General features: G+C 42.4%; 1 protein-coding gene across 1 annotated transcript; it reads left to right on the top strand.

The window, feature by feature from the left end:
* The first annotated feature begins 454 nt into the window (after positions 1-454).
* Positions 455-16,366, top strand: slc30a5 (solute carrier family 30 member 5). Its single transcript, XM_080743821.1, has 16 exons — positions 455-985; positions 2,542-2,664; positions 3,211-3,277; positions 3,873-3,958; positions 4,166-4,253; positions 4,688-4,775; positions 5,565-5,641; positions 7,329-7,499; positions 8,557-8,845; positions 9,399-9,607; positions 10,120-10,277; positions 12,709-12,838; positions 13,548-13,779; positions 14,582-14,808; positions 15,564-15,692; positions 16,073-16,366. Exons 1-16 carry the CDS (start codon positions 915-917, stop codon positions 16,241-16,243), a joined length of 2,316 nt encoding a protein of 771 aa, XP_080599947.1. The 5' UTR covers positions 455-914; the 3' UTR covers positions 16,244-16,366.
* The last annotated feature ends 5,362 nt before the right edge of the window (positions 16,367-21,728 follow it).

The following is a 21,728-nucleotide window of genomic DNA, read 5'->3' on the forward strand; positions in this document are numbered from 1 at the left end:
GTCCACCCGGAAGGCTCTGAGTGCAATTCCACAAATTCCACGATGTTACATGAAAGAAGAAGAAGAAAAACAACAATAACATACGTTACAATCAAAACTAAGAAATGTATGTACAATTAAGGGGAATAAAGAAATAGCCTATAGGCCTAAACAGAGTTGTAACTTGTATCACATTGCTTGGGGGAAACAAAATAGCTTATAATAGGCCTACACAATAAGGCCTACATAGGCTAAAAGCAATGCTTGATATAAAGCATTTCTTTTTCCAGGATTTTGCAGTCACTATAAATAATAAAATGCACCCATAAAGTTGAATGCATCCCATTTCATTTGGCTTCCAGTGCAGAGGAAGGCTTTACAAGATGACGTATCTGCCATGTCCTTGTAAGCAGGTGTACGCTCTGCGCATGCGTCACCGACGTGGATTTTCCCCATGTACCCGGAAGTGTGCAGATCAGCTGCTAGCAAAGCAAAGTATTCTGTTGATGTTTACTGCTTATCAACCATGAGACCTTACAGAAAATCTATATTTTTTGGCTTATAACAGTGGAATACTGAATAAGAAGATGACGTGCGTTGTACTTCAAGGATATCTCCGTGCTTGAATGTTTTTTGGGGAGTTAATTTCACTGATGCCTGGTGGCTAGCAGCCAGGTTAGCAAGGCTACTTGCTACCCTCTGTCACCACTTTATGGTTAAATATATACTACTTTTTTATGTTTACATATCAGTGATATTTATGTTAACAACGTAAGCGGGAGTCATTTGGATGTTCCCCACCTCACATTCCGAGATACAACGCTATAACTATAATGTTGACACCACTACTCGACTAGTAGCAGACATGACAGCATAGCATTAATATACGAATTAAGGTTTTGGCTGTGTGAACGTTGGCTTTTTTTTGTGTGGAAATGGATGATAAATATAGCAGTAACGTGCTCTCCAGTTCCAAACTGGGCATGGTGGAAGTGCCCAATGCCAGGTACGTTAAGAAGACAACATATTATGTTGAGAGAGACATATGCTTGCATTGTGCTCCTATTTCATCATCTCATTTTGATGTATTTTTCTTTCATATGTACTCACACCTACCCCTGTTTTTAATTGATAATGGACAATATATCTATTCATACTTTCTCTACAATATCTGCTTGATGGTGTAGATTCCTTTGAAATTACCTATGTTTCTAAGGCAGTGGGTAAGATAATGTCCACAATTCCATACCGTATTGATGTGGTACCATTGATATGAGAGACAACTGGCAAACCTTGATAAAAAAAACACGTTTTGAACATTCCCCAATTGTGTAGACTACTTGTAAATTAAGTAATGCAGATGTTTTATGGGTCCATTTGGTTCCATTTCACACTCTCAAGAGTTAAAGATCTATAAGGGTCCATTTGGCTACCAACTCTCCATCATTTAGCTGGGGACCACCTGGAACCCCCTCAGGGACCACTGGTGGTCCCCTGACCAATGGTTGAAGACCACTGTTCTAAGGGCTTCCTAACATGTTGTATATGTTGTCTTCAATGGACACAACAAGCCTGATATGAGCTTCATATGAAGTCATTGAGTTTATTAATATCCCCATTAGCTGATACATATCTGCCTAGCCTTGGGGTCCACGTCATATGACGGAGCAACAATACTTACCTAATCTGTGGACTTAAACCATAGATTAGGCATATACAATTGCAAGCTATAGATGAGGGGAAACCATGTTATGACACACTGGCTGGATGACAATGGTTAACTTTAGCTTTCACTGAAGTTACAAGGATCATGTCCCGTCCTGTGCCACCCACCCAATGGACCAGGAATTTGACTATACCGTCCCTCTGGTTGGCATCTCTGTGCCTAGCTCTGGTCAGTGTTAGTGAGGTCTCTCTAACGCTCTGCCAGGAAGCAGGCTCATACAGGACCAGGAATTCCACTGCCTTACGAGGGCTCGACTTCAGTAAAAAATAAACGAAACTACTTTGCTACTCACCTAAAGGTAGTCTTGTGTTGATGAAAGTCTATCTCCACCACCGCAGACACAACCCGGAAATAAGAATACTCAACTGCGGCGGTCGAGGTGGATGCATTTTATTTCATGAAAAAAATAGTGTATTTTACAGAGTAGGTGGGGGGCTGAGAGGTTTCCCACCACTGAGAATAGACCTTCAACGACGCAAAATTGACTTTGTTTAGGTGAGTAGCGAAGTAGTTTAGTTTATTTTTACTGATGTTGTGCCCAGAGCGCTAGAGAGACCTCGCTAACGCTCTGGACCAGAGCTACTCTGTGCCCAACTCTCAAAGAACAAAAAAGAAAAAGAGTCATTTTTGTCCCATTGTTATTTAGCTTCAATTTGTGTACGTACACACACACGTGCGCGCATGCGCGCGCACGCACACAGGAATGCATACATGTACCATCACGTATCATCAATGACTACAACAAGTGAACTTAATTTCCTAGGCAGCTGTCTATTTACAATTGTTTCGTTTTTGTTGTCCACAACTTCTATCTTTTTCTCTTTCTTGAATTTCAGGTTAACCAGGTACATAGTTCTACTTGTGATCTCAAAGGTCCTGAAGGCTCTTGGGATCTTTGAATCATATGACATTCTCAAAGTCGTTCACATCGTCCAGTTCATCTTCATACTAAAATTAGGGTATGTACACACACCTACAGTACACACACAGAAGTAGCCCGTTTTTACATGCTTGTCTTATCTATACCTACATTTTAGAACTGCAGCCAGCGGTTTTTGTCAGTTTGTGGTTGTGGATCACTCAGACACGACCAAATGCAGCACTCCAATTGGCTAGGACTGATCACGTGGCACACGGAGTTCTAAACCGGAAGTGCGTCCGGCGATCAAATAGGTCCGACCGGAAACGATTTTTTTTTTTTATTATTTTTTTTTTTAACTTTTTTTTTTAACTTTTTTTTTTTTTTTTTTTTTTTTTAACTAGATGGGAGCGGCCCGAAGGGCCGTGACCCTCTAGTTCCATACATTTTGTATCTTTAGAAGGTTTATTCTATAAATATAATCATAAACCTAGACTGTTATGATTAACAGCAGTAAATATAGAACTGTCTCAGCCAATTCTTAAAGAATATATACAGAGAAATGCCATTTTGCCACTAGCCAAATTGCTTTATTAGCTACATGCAGATGACAATGTATTGATGGTGATTCTTCCTCTTTTACCAGGAGTGCTGTTGTTTTGCTTTTCTTTCAAAAACCATTCTCTTCGGGGAAAGTCGTCTCCAAGCGGCAGGTGTGTTGAAATTCTTCCTCGTCGTCTTTCACCTGATCATGCTGCTGTTAATTTGGGCAGATCACAACACACACATTTTTGAAGCGGTGAAAACCGCTTCCAATGAATGGCTTTGTGTGTATCACGCCCATATATGGTCATTTCAGTCCAGAATGAACAGGCTTTTTCAAAAACAGAATGTCTGTTTAATTACCATATATGGTGATCTCAGTCCAGAATGAACAGGTTTTTCCTGTCCCGTACGTGTAAAATATCAGTCCAGAATGAATAGGCTTTTTCAAAAAGCAAAATGTCGATGTCCCTCCCGGTTAGATGAATGGATACTTTGAGGATTGGTCAAGCTTCACATGATAATTTGGCCTTCAGGGTTTAAAAAATGTAGTAAGCCACAAATACATTCAGAATAGAGGTTTTATCTGTCCACCGCTTCACTTCGAACCGAGGTTTGATTTTTTATATTGTGGTTGATGTACTGACATATTATCTTGCTTATTATAATGACGTGCACGTGCGATTTAAAAAATAACAATGGATCCTCACATTGATGCTACATTACATCGTGTTGCAATGTGTCTCTTTCTCGTTTTCTTTGCAGTGGATCAGGTTGCTCAAACATGCTGTCATCAGCTGCATCATATCACTGCTGGGGTTTTTCGGTCTCACTCTCTGTGGCCCGTTAAGGTACAGTGTGCTGTTTTTTCTTCATTAAACTCATGTCCCACAAAAATGGCGGAGATGTGCTGCTACTTCTACCCATAGAGTACTGAGTGACATGCTATTGTATCATGAAGACATGCCATGATTTTGTGAAACCTATAATATTTGTGTCCTTGTATGCATCTCCTTTTTGTGGACATAAATAAATTGTCATTCTTTTACTTTTTCTAGGACGTTGTTGCTTTTTGAGCACAGTGATGTAGTGGTTATTGCACTCCTTAGTGTGTTATTCACAAGCTCAGGAGGAGGGCCTTCCAAGGTAAAACAAAAATACAAATGTTCACTCATTCACTCATTTCAAACTTCATTTATTTCATTGGCCAAAGTAGTTATAGAACAGAAATGAAAGAAAAGTTGAACTGTGAGTGTTCATAGCTTTCTAACAAGTTGAAAATGTTATTTTTGTCAAGCTACACTTGCCAAAAGTGTCGAGCAACTTAAGCCTGATGTATACTTTGTTGCATGGCGGTGTTGCGTGTCAAAAATAGATGACAAGGTCGCGCAGCAATGCATTGTGAGCTTGTTTCTGCACACGACACTGCAATGCAGTTAAGTATAAACCAAGCCTTAGATTAAAGTAGCATTAACGCGGGAATTATTGCAGGAATTTGTCTTAGCAGACAATTACGTAATACTCTATGAACAGACATACATACATATTTTAAATGTTTTACATTCTTTTTATTTACACAGACGAGAGGTGCTGCATTCTTCATCATCGCTGTGATCTGCCTCCTCCTCTTTGACAACGATGACCTCATGGCAAAGATGGCAGAGCACCGTATCCTTTCAGTGTTGTGAAAGACATTTGCCCAAATTATACATGCCACATTTAGTATTTTGTAGATTTTGTCGGCGTCAGTGTACTTGTGCTACAAATTGCAATTAAGATGCTCTGTTTGAGTAGAAGCATTTAGGCCTAGAATTATTGAATGCTTTAACCAGTGAAAAATAGCAGATATACAAGCTCACAGCGCGGCACCGAGTGCCGCGCTGCGAGCTTGTAGATCTGCTATTTTTGAAAAAGTCGTGAAAATGTGTGCAAATCTTTGAATATATGTATTTTCACAGCGAACGTTTGTAACTCAAATTTTGCTTCTGGGTGGTCCCTGGAACTAGATATTTTGAGATGGGGGTCCGTGGCCAAATAAATGTCATTTTGGGGGTCCTTCACATGAAAGATTATGAGAACCACTGACATCGTAGTCTCTCGAGAACAGACTAACTGAGCTTCAGTGAAGTGAAAAGGACCTTTTCTTTGAAGATGGCTGGCCAGATTGCTGACATAGAAACATTGGGTTTTTCAAAAAATCTGTGTCAAAATTCAAATTTTCACGATTTTTCAAAAATAGCAGATCTACAAGCTCGCAGCGCGGCACTCGGTGCCGCGCTGTGAGCTTGTATATCTGCTATTTTTTTATATTTAAAGCATAAAGTATTGCGTCATATTGTGTTCAGGCCTAAATGGGTTAAAGGAGATCCTTTGCTCCCCTCTACATTATACTCGTATGTATGTGACAATAAAGGACTTGATCTTCTCCATATCTGCCTTAAAACTGACTTCATCCAGCTGAGGGACATCATGACAGTGCCCTCACTCATTTCCTCTACACTGCCATTGCCTTTCTGGGTGTTGCAGATCACAAGGCAAGCTTATTACTTTTAACACACTGAACATTCATTGTCCCCAGCAGCTTTCCATGCACACATAGGTTTATTGCGACCGTAGGTCGCATTTACTACCAAAACCTCCACATGCTGTCTGTCTGTCCGTCCGTCCGTCCGTCCGTCTGTCTGTGAGTCAGTCACACTTTTGCCCTGCTCATATCTCCACAACCGTTGCCCCCATCCATGCCAAATTTTGCACACATACTCCTTACCTGCCAAACTACAACCTCCAAGGACCCCCAGAGCTCCAGGGACCCCCAGGTCCCTGGGGGACCCCCAGGTGTAAAAAAAATGTCCCTCCGTGAGTGACACGTCACACGTCACACTTTTGCCCTGCTCATATCTCCACAACCGTTGCCCCCATCCATGGCACATTTTGCACACACACTCCTTACCTGGCAAACTGCAACCTCCAAGGACCCCCGGAGCTCCAGGGACCCCCAGGTCCCTGGGGGACCCCCAGGTGTAAAAAATGACCACATGTGCAAAAATGACCAAATGACCACCCCAACGGGGCTGCTCACGGGGAATTCCTGGGGACCACCCACTCCTGCTGCTCCAGAACGGATGCAAAAGTGGTGGCGCCCCCAGTGTAGGACCCCCTCCACTGCAGCTCACATCAAATGCCGTAACTCGGGCTAGGAGCGTCCGGGAGAGCCGGGGCCGGTACCTATTCGTCCGCCAAGGCAACGCGGAGACCCCACCCCTCATTTCTCACATGGCCCTCTTCTAACGCCACCTGCAGGCCGATTTTTAAAACACATTTTTGGACACTGCTCCTACAGTTTTTGCCCTAAAATCAGCAAATCGCTACACAGTATGTCTACACTCATCCCATCAACATGAATCTGTCCCATATAGCGCCACCTTCAGGCCGATTTTTAAAAACACATTTTTGGACACTGCTCCTACAGATTTTGCCCTAAAATCACGGAAATCACTACACAGCATGTCTACACTCATGTCATCAACATGGATCAGGAAGATTTTGGAAAAACCCATTTTTGCCCTATTTGTGGAGATAAGCGACCTACGGTCGCTTATCTCTCGATTAGGGAGTCTTACTGGTAATAGATGTTTATTACCTATCTGTAAGAACCCTAAGCACAGCACCTTCAGGTGCCTTAAAAGGATAGTTTACCCAAACATTATATATTTTTCCTATCGATTGCTCATCCCATGGAGACTTGAATTCATGGTTATTATTTAGTTCCTAAGCCAATAATTTGATGACGAGCAGTGGTTCCCTGAGGGCAACTCACTTTTAAAAATGAATACTGCCTGAAAATTAACTGACCTTATGGTCTACTGTAAAAAGACTGCAAGGTCAAAAGTACGTTGTTCTTTGATGCTGTGAATAAAATTGGAGCATAAAAGTGAGTTGCGAGCCACCTTCGTGTTTTGCACGATTTCGCTGTTTTGCAGTTTAGCTCAGAACCAAAGAAGGAGGATGTGCGTTGTTCTTTTCTTCCAATACAAGACATAACTATAAAGAAAACCTTGAACATTTTGAACATCGCATCTCCATCCACTTGCCACTGCAATTATATTGAGCCTGATTCATACTCTGTAGTGGAACAGTGTCGGTTGCTGAAAATGATTGATTCACGTTCAGTTAGAAATGATGCGTTTCGATGAGAATGTTTTCTGCCGTATGTCCCATCAGGGTGGAGTGGTGTTGCTAGTGGCGTCCCTCTGCCTGAAGGTGGGCTTCCACACGGCTTCCAGGAAGCTGTCAGTGGAGCTGGGCGGAGCCAAGCGCCTCTATGCTCTGGACAACCTGGTCTCTGCCATGGTTCTGCTGCCCTGGGTCATCGTGCTCTCAGCGACCACAGAGGTAAGGCTTTAAGAGTGCATGTACTTAACACTTATGTTGCAATGCTTTTTTCTCTTCAATGTCTCGCGTTGCCATGGTTACCATAGACTTCCATGTAATTGTGCAATTGTGTAAAAAGTGCACGCCCATGCCTAGATGATGCACCACGTGTGTAGATGCTGTTCACAGCTTTCAAACAAAAAAATCCGCTTGGAAATCCGTTCAGGCATTCATGATTTATGGGCCATTATGTTTTCTTCAGATGTAAACAAACATGGCTGCCATGTTTGAAAGAATGGGTTGGTATGGGGATTAAACATGCAATTTCGCGATCGCGATCATGCCTAATACATTTCTGGAGGTCCAAAAAAAAATTTTGAAAAAAAAAACCCTAACCCTAACCCTAACCCTTTTTTTTTTTTTTTTTTTTTTTTCAAAAACGGCCCAAACTCGGGAAACTCGGGGTTGGCACAGCGTTGGTATCAATACAAACTCGGGAAACTCGGGGTTGGCACCAGATGTGTTAAAGGTGCTGTAGGTTTTGTTGAAATAAGCCTTTAAAAGCTCTTTACTCTATACCCAATTGTAATCATTGTTATAGAGTGTTGTTTTTATTTTCAGTAACACAGGATCTCCATGTCTTTCCAGCTCTTAACAGCAAATAAGTTTTCAGCTCGCGATACCAATTCATCCCAATCAGAAGAGAGAACTCATACAGGAAACGGGAAAGAAAAGTGAACTGATGGAACAAATAAAGATCAGACAAAATTGGAACTTAAAATATAAATTCAAATTGTAAGCTGTTAAATGGGTTCTCTCTCCTGGTTGGATAACGATTGGTATACCAAACCCCAAAAAAAAGAAAAAACACATTGTAGATCTTCTTTTTTTCAGCCAATGTTTGACGATTTTCCCACAATGTTTGCCTGTTTGGGACGGATGCTAGGGTTGTGATTAATGCCACTCCTGTACCGCTCCCACTGCTGTGTCAAGCATCTGAACCCATCAGTCAGTTGCGCTGTGAAGTGTCCCACGCTCAGACTACAGTTGTAATATAATACTTCTGAACCCTCCACAGAGCAAGGTAGAGTCGTGGTCCGGCCTCATCCTGCCGTTCGCGATGATCATCTTCTCCGTGATGATCCTGGAGTTCTACGTGGAGGCCGTCTGCACGGCCAAGATGGAGACGCCCCGGTGCGCGCGCTACGGCGCACTGGCCCTCTTCCTCAGCGCCCTGCTGCTGGCCAACTTCTGGACGCACCCGCTGACCGACCAGCTGCGCTCCATGAGCAAGCCCCCGCAGCAGGGCAGCACGGAGCACGTGCTCTCTGGAGGCGTGCTGGTCAGCGCCGTCTTCTTCATCCTGTGTGAGTATACTGTAGCAGAGTTGGCCTTTTTATTATTGGCAGAACATTTGAGTTACAAACGTTCACTTTGAAAATACATACAGTATATTCAAAGATTTGCACACATTATCACGACTTTCTCAAAAAATAGCAGATCTACAAGCTCACAGCGCGGCACTTGGTGCCGCGCTGTGAGCTTGTAGATCTGCTATTTTTCACTGGTTAAAGCATTCAATAATTCTAGGCCTAAATGGGTTGAATCATATATCACTGTTTCCCCAAACAGTGTGTCGCGAGTGAATACCCCTTTATTTTTTGTTTCCTACACATTTTGTTTTTAATTATTATTTCAAACGGATTTCCCCCCCAAAAAATCCCCACACAAGTTAAAAACTAAAAAACAAATGTTTTTCAAAAGCATTCCATAAAAATGAAAGAAAATCCAAAGAAGTAGTGAAAATAGATCTACAAGCTTACAGTGCAGTGGAAAGCGTAAATCATAAAAAGAAATATTGTGCTGTACTGTTTTAAAATGCATTATTTCATTCAAACCATTGTATTCTCTCCCACACAGCTGCCAGCATTCTGTCCTCCCCATCGTTGAAAGGTCAGAAGGGGACCCTGGTTGGTTACTCTCCTGAGGGAACTCCTCTGTACAACTTCATGGGGGATGCCCTCCAGCACACCTCCCAGTCTCTGCCTCGCTTCATCAAAGATTCCCTCAAACAGATCCTGGAAGAGTACGACTCCAGGCAGATCTTCTACTTCCTCTGTCTAAACCTGGTATGGACGACAGCCTCAGGCAGGAGCAATACTGAGAGAAATGCAACAAGTTCACTTGTTTTTGTGTTTCCTTCATCGAAGCCAGTGGTTCAACTCTTTTCATGTCAAGGACCCCCAAATTAAAGTATTAGGCCGCAGACCCCACACATGTAACTATTTTGTAACATGGGTTAGCATGAGAACAGTTAAATTAAAATCTACATTTGTCATAATGTTCTGAACACTGAACTTAAACTGTTCAGTGGAGCTCTTGCATTGGGAAAAGAAAAACACATTTGATTTATTCTATGTAGAGAACTTATTTTATAAGCAGATATGTAACAGTTCTGGGGTCTTTGTTAAAATGATGAACAGCTATTGTGTTGATTGGTGTTAGTCTCAAGTTGGCCTATGATGGCAGAGGGGCTGTATACCCGAATTACACCAACCCCAGGTCTTTTCTTTACTGCAACTTTACAGTATGGAAATAACATCTAAATATAGCATCTGTGTTTCTCCCTCTTCTGTTTCAGGCCTTCACATTTGTGGAGCTGTTCTATGGTGTGTGGACCAACAGCTTGGGGCTGATCTCTGATGGCTTCCACATGCTCTTTGACTGCTCTGCTCTAGTCCTGGGTCTTTTTGCTGCACTCATGACCCGCTGGAAGGCTACCAGGATCTTCTCTTATGGGTAACATTCTACCTCAGGGTTCCCCAATAGGCGGCCTGCGGGCCATTTGTGTCCCGCGGGGGGCTACTGTCTGGCCCACACCAACCCCAGTAATAATGGTGGTATAAGAGCAGCAACAACACTAGTATATCGTCGCTGTCGGGTGGAAATCTCGTATCTCCAAATTTGTACGTTCTTTCGCAAGGCGTTGTGTGCTTGTAGATCGGCTGTTTTCACTAGTTTAAATCATTTTTAAAATGATAAATTCAAAATGAACGGTTTTGGACATACAAGATTTTCACCCGACAACGACGAAAACTGTCGCTGGAGTAGTGCGAACGCCGCCGCCGCCCCCTGCAATGTTGTGGCCCTTGGCTTGGTACCCTAGACATAATTCGGCCCTTGGGGAAAACTGATTGGGGAACCCTGTTCTACCTGCTCCCAAAATGATTTGTAAAAAAAAAAAACACTTTTTTATATGATTTTATAAATGTCTAGACTGTTTCATCGAAACACATTCACGTTTCAAGGAGACAAGGAAAAACTTCACGTTTCAAGGAGACAAGGAAAAAACATTTGAATCTTTGGTTAACATGATCTTGTATTTCGCAGCATTTAACTAAATGAAATGTCATCAAGCAGTGCAGTGTAAGTTGGAAGAGAGGGAAGTGAATCCGATAATTTCTCCCCCTTTCTACAGGACAGCTTTCTAAGCAATGAGGCTTTTCAAACAAATTCTGACTGCAGTGCACGCCTCCCCGCTGGCTGAATGTTACTGAACAAAATACAAGCGTTTGGTTGTTATCAACGTAACTTATTTTCAAAGAAGCCAAGAGTATATTCTCATACGAATGTTTGATCGTTATCAACGTAACTTAGGGCGGATTCACACTGTGGTCTCGGGTGCGTACTCGAGGCTACTTGGTCGATGTTTTGATAGTGTGAAGCCTGCCTACTGTCCTCTGAAACGGATCAACGCACCGGCCCCGAGACCACCTCCGGAGGTAGTCCCGAGTCCATTTGATGTGTCCTCGAGACGAGAACGGTGCGCTGCAATGTGAAGCTATCGTTCCATAAACAAGGAAGTGGTGAAGCTTCTGCTGGGATATAAATCTCAAGGATTGGTCCGTCACTATTAAGATACCAAGGATGCACCAGTGGCAATACCTTTAAACAATGATTACAGACAACGTTACATTGTGATGTTTCAAAGTCAGTCAGCACACACTGCTTTGGTTGTGTATTGTTGTTCTGTTATTATGACAACTCAAGATAACGTCAGGAACACAGTCAAACTTTATTATTCACTTTAAACTCTGACAAGTAAGTCTTCTTCTGTTACATGACATTCTATAATCTCCTTAAGCCCCATAGTCAACAGCGCCCCCGGGAGGCACATGAATACCACTACAGTTGAATGAAGTGTACTTAGGCATGGAAGAGTCTTGGCCAATGTGAATGCTGGCCAGCGGGGACCAGGCAACCGTTTTCAGGAACAGTTAGAATCAATTGGACTGCAGTGTGAATCCGCCCTTATTTTCAAATGAGCCTAGACTATATTCTCTGTAGGAAGCTTTTTGTCAGTAACTCATCACTGAAAGCCTTTTCATCGTCGTCCTCCTGCTCAAGGGATTTTCCACTGTGACTGATGAATAAAATTCAAGTTGTGAAACTGTAACGAGTTAAATTTGATCACCACCATTCGTAACTGTACCCCAAAATATGCCCATTTTCTCTGAAAAGGTTTTATGGGAAATTGAAAGATAAAAGACTCTCCTTCTCTCTGTCTCGACTCTTGCTCTCACCCCGTTGTGCTATGTGATTTGAGTCGCTGCCAAAGCCAACTGCACAGCCTATTCTGGCAATAACCGACATGTGTTTTTTTCCCCCCATCCACGCACAGGTTCTCTTTCCATCATTGTTTGGAACCATCACATATCAGGTTGCTGAGTGGGTGGAGTTATGGGATGTATGGGGCAGGTCATTCTGCGCATGCATTAATTGTGTTAAAAAACTATTCATGCGTTAATTCCATTAATTGACTAACTAAATGAATCGACTAATTTTGACACGCCCCAAATTTTAAGATGAAATAGTATTTGAATGGGTCAAACTAGGAATAAAATATATCAGAAGCATCTCACATAAAACCACAATGGTCTTTGGTATTTCATAAAAGGGAAGGTTAAAGCCTCAATCTGCGATTTCTTGCTGTATGTAGAACAGTAGGATAAAATATTTAGAATGACAATACAGAAACATTGTCATTTTACATATTTTGATGATTCATTACGAAACAGAGTACTAGTGGGGGAGGGGCTCCATTCGTGCTGTTGCACAAATCGCACATTGGGACTTGGCCTATTAAATCTTTTAATTTCTTTAATCCATGAGTGATGCTATTCAGTTGGATGGATTCATTGTTCTTTTTCTTTTCTTTTCCCTTTTACAGGTATGGTCGTGTTGAAATTCTCTCTGGCTTCATCAATGGCCTGTTCCTGATGGTCATAGCTTTCTTTGTCTTTATGGAGTCGGTCACCAGAGTGTTTGATCCTCCTAATATTAATACAGACATGCTGACCGTAAGTGAACCCTGCACGTTTCTCAGCTCAATACAAAGGATTGTGAATGCATTATTTAAGATCGATATTCACTATTCACAATATGTCCCATCGCAAACGCACAGCTTGTAGATCGGCAATTTTGTACGCCACCATTGTACAACGAAGTATAATAAAGGATTATGTGGTTAATCAGACTAATCGATTCAACAGATTATAAAAAAGATATTCTGTCAATACGTTGATATAATAAGAAATGAAACGGGAGCCTCACATGTTTTACTACAGTGACGGTACATTCGAACCACAGTGTCACACAAAAGTAAACAAAATAGCAGATGTACAATCCTAAAAGCAACATGTTTGAGCTTGTATATCTGCTATTTTTGAATTTGAATCCTGAAAAGTAACATTTTTGGACACAAGAAAATCGATTATATGATTAACCTACATGTGCAAGATTAATCTGGTTATTAGTTCTAAAGGTCGGTTTCTTTATTGTCGGTTAATCCATTAAAACCGGAGAGCATCTGTGTCATTTAGATTTTTAGCGTTGGCTATTGACAAATAGCAGATCATTTACATCGTGCTCCGCTGTGAGCTTGTACATCTGCTATTTTTGAACATTTTTGAAACCTCTTGAAAGTGTGAGAACTACTTATTTATAGAGAAGGCATTTGTCTTAATGGTTTCCCAGCCCTGACCCAGTGATCATCTCCGTCTTTTACAGCCGGTGTCCGTGGGGGGTCTGCTGGTCAACTTGGTGGGCATCTGTGCCTTCAGTCATGCACACTCCCATGGGAGCAACAAGGGCTGTTCCTCTCAGGACCACGGTCACTCTCACCACGGGCACAGCCACGGCGAGCACAGCCACGGCGCACATGGTCATGGAGGACACGGTCACGGAGGACATGGACACTCCCATGGCTCAGGGGGCGGAGGAATGAATGCCAACATGAGAGGTGAGCACTTTCTTTTGTTTCTTTCTGGGTGACTTGAGGACATGGTATTTGTGAATGAAGTGTATTGGCGAGGAAGCCAAGGAAGTGCAGTTTGAGGTCCATCCGATTCGCAAGTCCATCGGATGATCAACAATGCTGCAATCGGTCAAGCAAGCCCTGGGCTACATCTGTGCAAAATTTGGCACTTTTAGACTGATTAGCGAGAAATACCCCTAACACCTCCGACTAAAAGATGCAATTCAGGGAAATTGCATGAATTCCGTCTTACCATTTATATTACATATTGTAATGTCAAGTAAAGCATGACCAACCGCCCAACTCGGATAACATTACTCAGACAGTTTACAAAACACAGGTTCACTTTGCTGGGAAAAGAATTCTCAGACCAAATACAATGGTGTGTTGCCTCTATATTAGTAACCATACTAATAATGTTTATGGTAATGATAATGATTGTTTGTAATCATAATGATAAGCGTTATAATCTTATTGACCAGTAAGACTCCATAATCGGGAGATAAGCGACCGTCATGTCGCATACACAAACTTTAGAAGGCAATCGTAGCCAGTCAGGAGGGAATATGGGAAATGGGACAGATCCATGTTGATGACATGACTTTAGAGAGACTGTGTACCGCTTTGCGTGATTTTAGGCCAAAATTTGTTGGAGCAGTGTCCAAACATGTGTTTTGCAAAAATCGGCCTGATGGTGGTGCTAGAGGAGGGCCATGTGAGAAATCAGGGCTGGAGTCTTAATGACAATTCTAATTATGTTTTTTCTTTCTTTCACGCTATATTCCAGGTGTTTTCTTGCACATACTGGCTGACACTTTGGGCAGTGTTGGTGTAATAATCTCCACCATCCTAATCCGGCAATTTGGCTGGTTGATCGCCGACCCCATCTGCTCCCTCTTCATCTCTACCCTCATCTTCCTCAGTGTCATTCCACTGTTGAAGGATGCCTGTGAGGTCCTTCTTTTACGGACACCTCCAGAACACGAGAAGGACCTGAACATTGCACTGGAAAGGGTGAGGAATGTAAACACTCTGGACAAGCACACGTATCTTGCATATCTGATCGCTTATCCGATTGCTGAGGCCCCAAAGAAGTGCCGTGTCAAATGTGAATCCCATTCGATAAGCGGATTCACCAGAACTGGGCCAGCCTGCTCTAAGCAGCCATGCGGTATCTGGTGATCCGTTCATCCAATTGACTTGGCACCGGAGTACTTCTGAGGATCCAAGGAAGTGCAGGGTCGTGTGTCGAGTCCATTGGATCAGCAGTTCTCCACGAGTGGCCGCGAACCTCTCATCCGCTTGACATAACGAGGGGTGTCGCACCAATTTCTGGGCCCTGGGTACAAGGAATGATTCACTCACATTTTGTGCATTAACTATTGAAAAATAGCAGATATACAAGCTTTCTATATCAGTGGTGCTCAAATATTGTCATATGAAGGACCCCCAATGATATGTATTTGGCCACGGACCCCCATCTCAAAATATTTAGTTCCAGGGACCCCCCAGAAGCATAATTTGAGTTAAAAATGTTCGATTAAAAAGTACATATTCAAAAGATTTGCACACATTTTCACGACTTTTCAAAAATAGCAGATCTACAAGCTCGCAGCACTCTGTGTCGCGTTGTGAGCTTGTATATCTGCTATTTTTCAATAGCTAGAGACAGGCCCCCTCCACCTTGGGCCCTAGTAACTCAGTCCCATTGCACTAGTATTGCTAATATTTGTGTGTTTTTTTGTTTTGTTTTTGTTTTTTAAATTCAGATTGAGAAGATTGAAGGAGTGCTGTCATACAGAGACCCTCATTTCTGGAGGCACTCCGCCAGTGTCATTGCAGGAACAATTCATCTTCAGATTATGTCGGATGTACTGGAGCAGAGGATCATACAGCAGGTGGGTAGAAATTGGAGAGTTAAGGCAGGAAAAGGATGACTCATAGGGCCCTATTTTCGTCCATGCCTTACCCTTTATCCCTTAACGTTTTCGCAATTCCTTTTACATTTTTGAATATTTCAAATAGCTGACCTACAAGCTCACAACATGTCGATATAGATCGGCTATTTGAAGTATTTTCAAATGTTTTTTCAAAATAGTAAAAAAAGGCAAAGAAGTTTAGGGATAAGGGGCAAGGCATGGACGAAATTATAGCTCATTGTCTCCAACATCCATCCATCTTCAACCGCTTATCCGGCAAAAAATACGACTAAAACCGAATGAAATTTGCTGTCAAATTAATTAACACTTCACCCAACTGTGGTTTTCCTCTCTTACAGGTGACTGCCATTTTAAAAGATGCTGGCGTGAATAATCTGTCGGTCCAGGTGGAGAAGGAAGCCTATTTCCAGCACATGTCTGGCCTGAGCACAGGTTTCCATGAAGTCCTGGCAATGACGCAGCAAATGGAATCCATGAAATACCTGAAAGATGGAACGTGTATCATGTAACTTATGTCCGTTTGTCGGGACCAAATAAAGCGTGTATTGCTTTCTCTTTTTATTAAGATTTCAGTTGTGTGAAAGTGGGTCATGTAAAAATAAAATGGAATATATTGATTTTACAACATTGAGGTTGTGAGCTTGCCATTCTTGTCATTTCTTTTTTTTACAGTATACGCAGAAAAGTTATTAATTTGTCATAGAACAGTATTTCCAAACACGAGATCGGGACACATTGTGTGGATCACGGATAAAAAAAATATATCTACGTTTTTCAAAGAAATTCCATAAAAAAAAGTCAAAATAGCATATCTACATGCTCACAAAGTGTGAATACTGAGGCACATCTAATTTCTCTTTTGGGTAAACGTCACTAACAATGGATAATAATTTGTTTTCTGAAACATCCTTTTATATTAGTGGTTCTAGAACAGACCTGGGCATTGTACGGCCGGGGGGCCGTATGCGGCCCTTTGGTTCACTCTGACCGGCCCTTGTAGGGTTAATGGCAAATTACAAAATAAACACATTTTCTAATTTTACCTCATGTATGGACTAAAGCTGCATTGCTTTTATTTTTAAGTTTTTTATTCACGTACATATGGACGCAATGCGTACATCAGCATGTGTGTGTGTGATCATTGGATGTTGTCTCAATAACAAGCAGGTGGTCAGACTGGTCACAAGTCAAGACGACCCATTAAATATGGCTAAAGTGGCTAAAAAAAGAAAAGTCGATGCCGTATTTATTTAATAAAGTCGGAGGTAAAGCCGTGTGTTTAGTTTGCGGGGAGCACTGCCTTTTGACCTGGCCCTCCACAATATTTTCTGTTGTTCAATTTCCCATGGAAAAAATATTGCACACCCCTGTTCTAGAAAGAACCCATAACCACTTAAACCAATATTCTTCATTGACCACTGTCTACCAGACATCTACATTATCTTTTCCCCTCTTCAACAAACCTCTTTGTCGAACAAGCAGTACAAGCTTACAATACTATACACCGAAATGCAAAACACAGAACATTGTAAGTAATTGCGGATCTGCTATTTTCAGGCAAACACAAAATTGGGATAATAGGGTATAAGTTGTTAAAAAAAAGAACTAGAAGATGTGTGGTTGCCATGACACAAATCACATTTGCAAATTAATTAATTAATTGGAAAATTAATACACTAATAAATCAATTGCCATATGGAGATCTCTGTGTCAGTCCTTGTCCCTTTTATGCCCATATATGGAGATCCCTGATGTCATCAATATTTAGCCCATATCTTGGAATGCCCATATATGGACATACTGTGTCAGTCTCATGTGGTCTATGATGTCAGTCATCTCCATATTTGGGAAACGTTTATTTGTAATAAATTCAAAGGCGAATACATGTATTTAAATTAAACTATAACGTTTCTTTTAGCAAAATGCACCACTACGTGTTTCCGATGAAGCTCAAGCTGGTCGATTTGACATAACGGCCCAAGCCCCTTGGAGGCCAGTCTATGACGTCAGAACGATGATGTCATATTAATGATATCAGAGATCTCCATTTATAGGCACTGTACTTGTGTAGTGTAGTAGCCATTATTCTAGTACCGGTTTGAAGGCCAGTCAATCACATCAGTACTACTATGACATCAGAAATCTCCATATATAAGAATTTAAAGATTTATATTAGGCTAGAGGTTTGCTCCTGTTTTGCCCGCTCACCCGTTTTATAGTAAGATATTGTTATGATGTCACATGAAACTTGACCAATCATAGAGATTGGCCCATTTTTTCTGGTCTGGTTGGCCAAAATGTCATGTGAAGCTCACCCATCTTGGCCCTTATATATATGCCTCGATATTATGACGTCACCCGTTTCCCCTCTGATTGCCATTGGCTACAAGCCCACAGCGCGTGGCCCCTGATAGGCTGCGGCGTAAACACAGACACAGACAGAAAGGCAGATTTGGCTGATTTATTAGATAGAAGATAGAAAATAGATATTTTTTGGAGAACTGCCAATCCAACCAACTTGGGCACTCCATCACGTACACGCCGTGTTTGAAGGTGGACGGTTTGCGAGATGCAAGGTGAAATAAACTGAAGCATGGCCTACAACTAGCCTACATATGGCCTACATCAGAGGTCTTCAACAGGTGTCCTCAAAGTTACTACAGGGGGGCCACCAAATCTTTGTGTGATAGGATCATGTTTTTGAAGCGGTGAAAACCGCTTCCAATGAGTGGCTTTGTGTGTCCCACGCCCATATATGGTCATTTCAGTCCAGAATGAACAGGTTTTTTTCAAAAACAAAATTTGTGTTTCATGTCCATATATGGTCATCTCAGTCCAGAATGAACAGGCTTTTTCAAAAACAAATGTATGTCACCTCATGTCCATATATGGTCACTCCAGTCCAGAACAGGTTTTTTCTGTCTCGTACGTCCAGAATATCAGTCCAGAATGAATAGGCTTTTTCAAAAAGCAAAATGTGTGTCCCATGTCCATATATGGCCATATCAGTTCAGAATGAATAGGTTTTATCTGTCCCGTACGTCTGTCTGTCTGTCTGTCCGTCCGTCCGTCCGTCCGTCCGTCTGTCCGTCCATCCGTACGTCCGTACGTATGTGTGTAGTGTCCGTCCCGGTCTGAGGATTGGTCAAGCTTCACATGACAATTCGGCCCTCCAGATAAAATCATTAATTCATTCAGAATATAATGAATGTATAGATCACAGAGTTCATAACTCTAGAACACATAGAATAAGAGTTCACCGCTTCACTTCGAACCGAGGTTTGATTTTTACATTAATCACTGGAACCCTAACATTAGCCAAAACATAGCAGATCTAGAAGCTTACAATGCCTCGCTGCGCGCTCCGATGAAGACACAGAACATCCCGAGAGAGAGCTTGTAGATCGGCTATTTTTTGGCACAGAGGTGTGTAGAGGGAAAAGAAGAGCAGACTAGTAGGTATTGACAGTTCAAGTGGTTAAATGTATGAAAATATATTAATCCAACATACACAGATGATACTGTGCTGTCAAACAAGTCTAAGCTGTATAAGAAATCGACCATCTGAAACACAATTTTATATGATATGTAGTGGGGGTAACTGCTTCACCTCTCTCTCAGCTAAGGGGTCCTTGGCCTGAAAACGTTGAAGACCCCTGGCCTACATTTGGCACAAACGGATCAAAGTTTGTTGTACGCCCATGGGGTCCCATTGGCCACGCTTTGCAGGATGCTGCTGTGATTGCTCTGGGTGACGTCAGATCAGAGCTCTGGTCAGCCTATAAAGGCTGTGCAGCAATACGCAGAGTCAACTGACCTGGCTTTCTCCTTTATAGATTTGGCTTCCTGCTTATCGGGGTAGACTCCCTGCTGTCTATTAAGATGGAGACGAAAAGTGACGAGGAGCAACAGGAGTCAGTTGGACAACTGGTTGAAGAAGACAGAGAGAATCCAGAGAGAGAGCAGCAGCAGGAGTCAGTTGGACATCTGGTTGAAGGATACAGTTCATCGGCTGAAGACATAGAGAATTCTGAGAGAGAGCAACAGGGGTCAGCTGGACAACTGGTTCAGGAATATAGTTCACAGGCTGAAGCCAGAGAGAATCCAGAGAGAGAGCAGCAACAGCATTCAGTTGGACAACTGGTTTATGAGCGAGAGCAACAAGAGTCAGTTGGACAACTGGCTCATGAAAATACGTGGATTGAAAGCGGAAAGAATCCAAAGATTGATAATGCATGGGCTGAAAAGATAGAGACTCCCAAGAGAGAGCAAGAGTCAGTTGGACGACTTGTTCAAGTAAATAATTCACGGGTTGAAAAGAGAGAGAATCCCAAGCGAGAGAGACAACTCCAGTACTACCTCAAACACGCCCAGGATGAATTGAGAGCCAAGGAGAATCTTCGCTTCCTGTTGCAGAAGAAATGGTACATGGAGCGACAGGACCTGGTTGGACAACTGGTTCAGGAAAAGGACACCGCGTCTGAAAAGATTAGAGAACTACAGTACCACCTGAAACACATCCAGGATGAACTGAGAACTAAAGAAAATCTGTGCTTCATGTTGGAGACAAAATGGGACATGGAGCGGCAGGAGCTAGTTGTACAATTAGGTCAACAAAAGGAGGCAGAGGTTGAAAAGATTAGAAAACTCGAGTACAAATTGAAACACACCCAGGAGCAATTGAGAAACAAAGAGAATCTTTGCTTCATGTTGCAAAAGAAATGGTACGAGGAGCGAAAGGATCTTGTTGGACAACTAGCTCATGAGAAGGAGGTAGCGGCAGAGAAGATTAGACAACTCCAGCACCACCTGAAATACACACAGGAGGAACTGAGAACCAAAGAGAATCTTTGCTTCATGTTGCAGAACAAATTGGAGGATGAGCGACAGGCACTACTTGGACAACTGTCTCAAGAAAGGGAGATAGTGGCCGAAAGGAACAGAGAACTAAGTTTTTACCTGACACGCACCGAGAACGAACTGAGAACAAAAGAGGATCTTTGCCACATGTTGCAGAAGAAATTGGACAAGGATCGACGTGAGAAGGAGCAGCAGGAGCGAGTTGGACACCTTGTTACAGGCCACAAAATGGCTGCTGAACACACCAGACAACAGCTCCAGTACCACCTCGGCAAAAGTTGGTGGCGTCATAAGCGTGATCGCCTGGTGAACGTTTTCCACAGAGTAAGTGTGGTGGGGAAGCCCGAGTATCATCTAAAACGCCAGGATGAACAGAGAATTGAAGAGAATCTTTGCTTCAGGTTGCAGAACAGGTGTGACGAGGAGCGACAGGACACAGCTGGACAACTTCTGCTAGACAAAGAGATAGGGACTGGAAGGAGTAGACAACTCCAGTTCCACCACCGCCCACCACCTCCCCCTCCCACCACACGACAGCATCACAACAATCCTCTGACACAGTCTTCCACCCATACGCCACGGAATCAAGTTACAAAATCCACCTCACTCCTTACACGACAGTCGCGACAGCATCAGAATCGTCCTCTGACCCAATCATCAGTTACAACACCCAACCTAACCCCTACACGCCGGCATCAGGCTCACCCTCTGACGTAATCGTGTCTGTTACGATGCCCAGTACCCAACAGCATCAGAATCATCCTCTGACACACGTTTGCATGCACTGTTCTATATCACAGTTAGCCCTAACCAGGTACATATTTGATTGAGAAGTACAAGTCAATGAGTTCAACTACCCACCTGTGGGTGGGTAGTTGTGTAGGCTATGAATGATAGAGCTACTCTAGTCACTAAACCTCTCGCATATGGTGTCCCAATTCAGGGCAAGAAACTTTGTGACTGAATGTACATTTTTTTCAACTGTTCCCCTTTGTGGTCTTTTGACATTTTCTTTGTCCTTTCCTGTAAGTTTAACATAACAATAGTGGTGGGCTTTCCTTTGTTTTAAAGCCTGGACTGGTGCAATATCTGGATCCATGGTGTATCACATTTTTTCGGCATCAATTCAACTCT

Source organism: Nannobrachium achirus (assembly GCF_963921795.1).
Source record: "Nannobrachium achirus genome assembly, chromosome: 15".
Lineage (NCBI taxonomy): Eukaryota > Metazoa > Chordata > Actinopteri > Myctophiformes > Myctophidae > Nannobrachium > Nannobrachium achirus.

Coding starts and splice junctions, on each gene's coding strand:
- slc30a5 (XM_080743821.1), top strand. CDS start 915: ATGGATGATAAATATAGCAGTAACGTGCTCTCCAGTTCCAAACTGGGC. Junction 4,254..4,687: donor CAGGAGGAGGGCCTTCCAAG/GTAAAACAAAAA, acceptor TTATTTACACAG/ACGAGAGGTGCTGCATTCTT. Junction 7,500..8,556: donor TGCTCTCAGCGACCACAGAG/GTAAGGCTTTAA, acceptor AACCCTCCACAG/AGCAAGGTAGAGTCGTGGTC.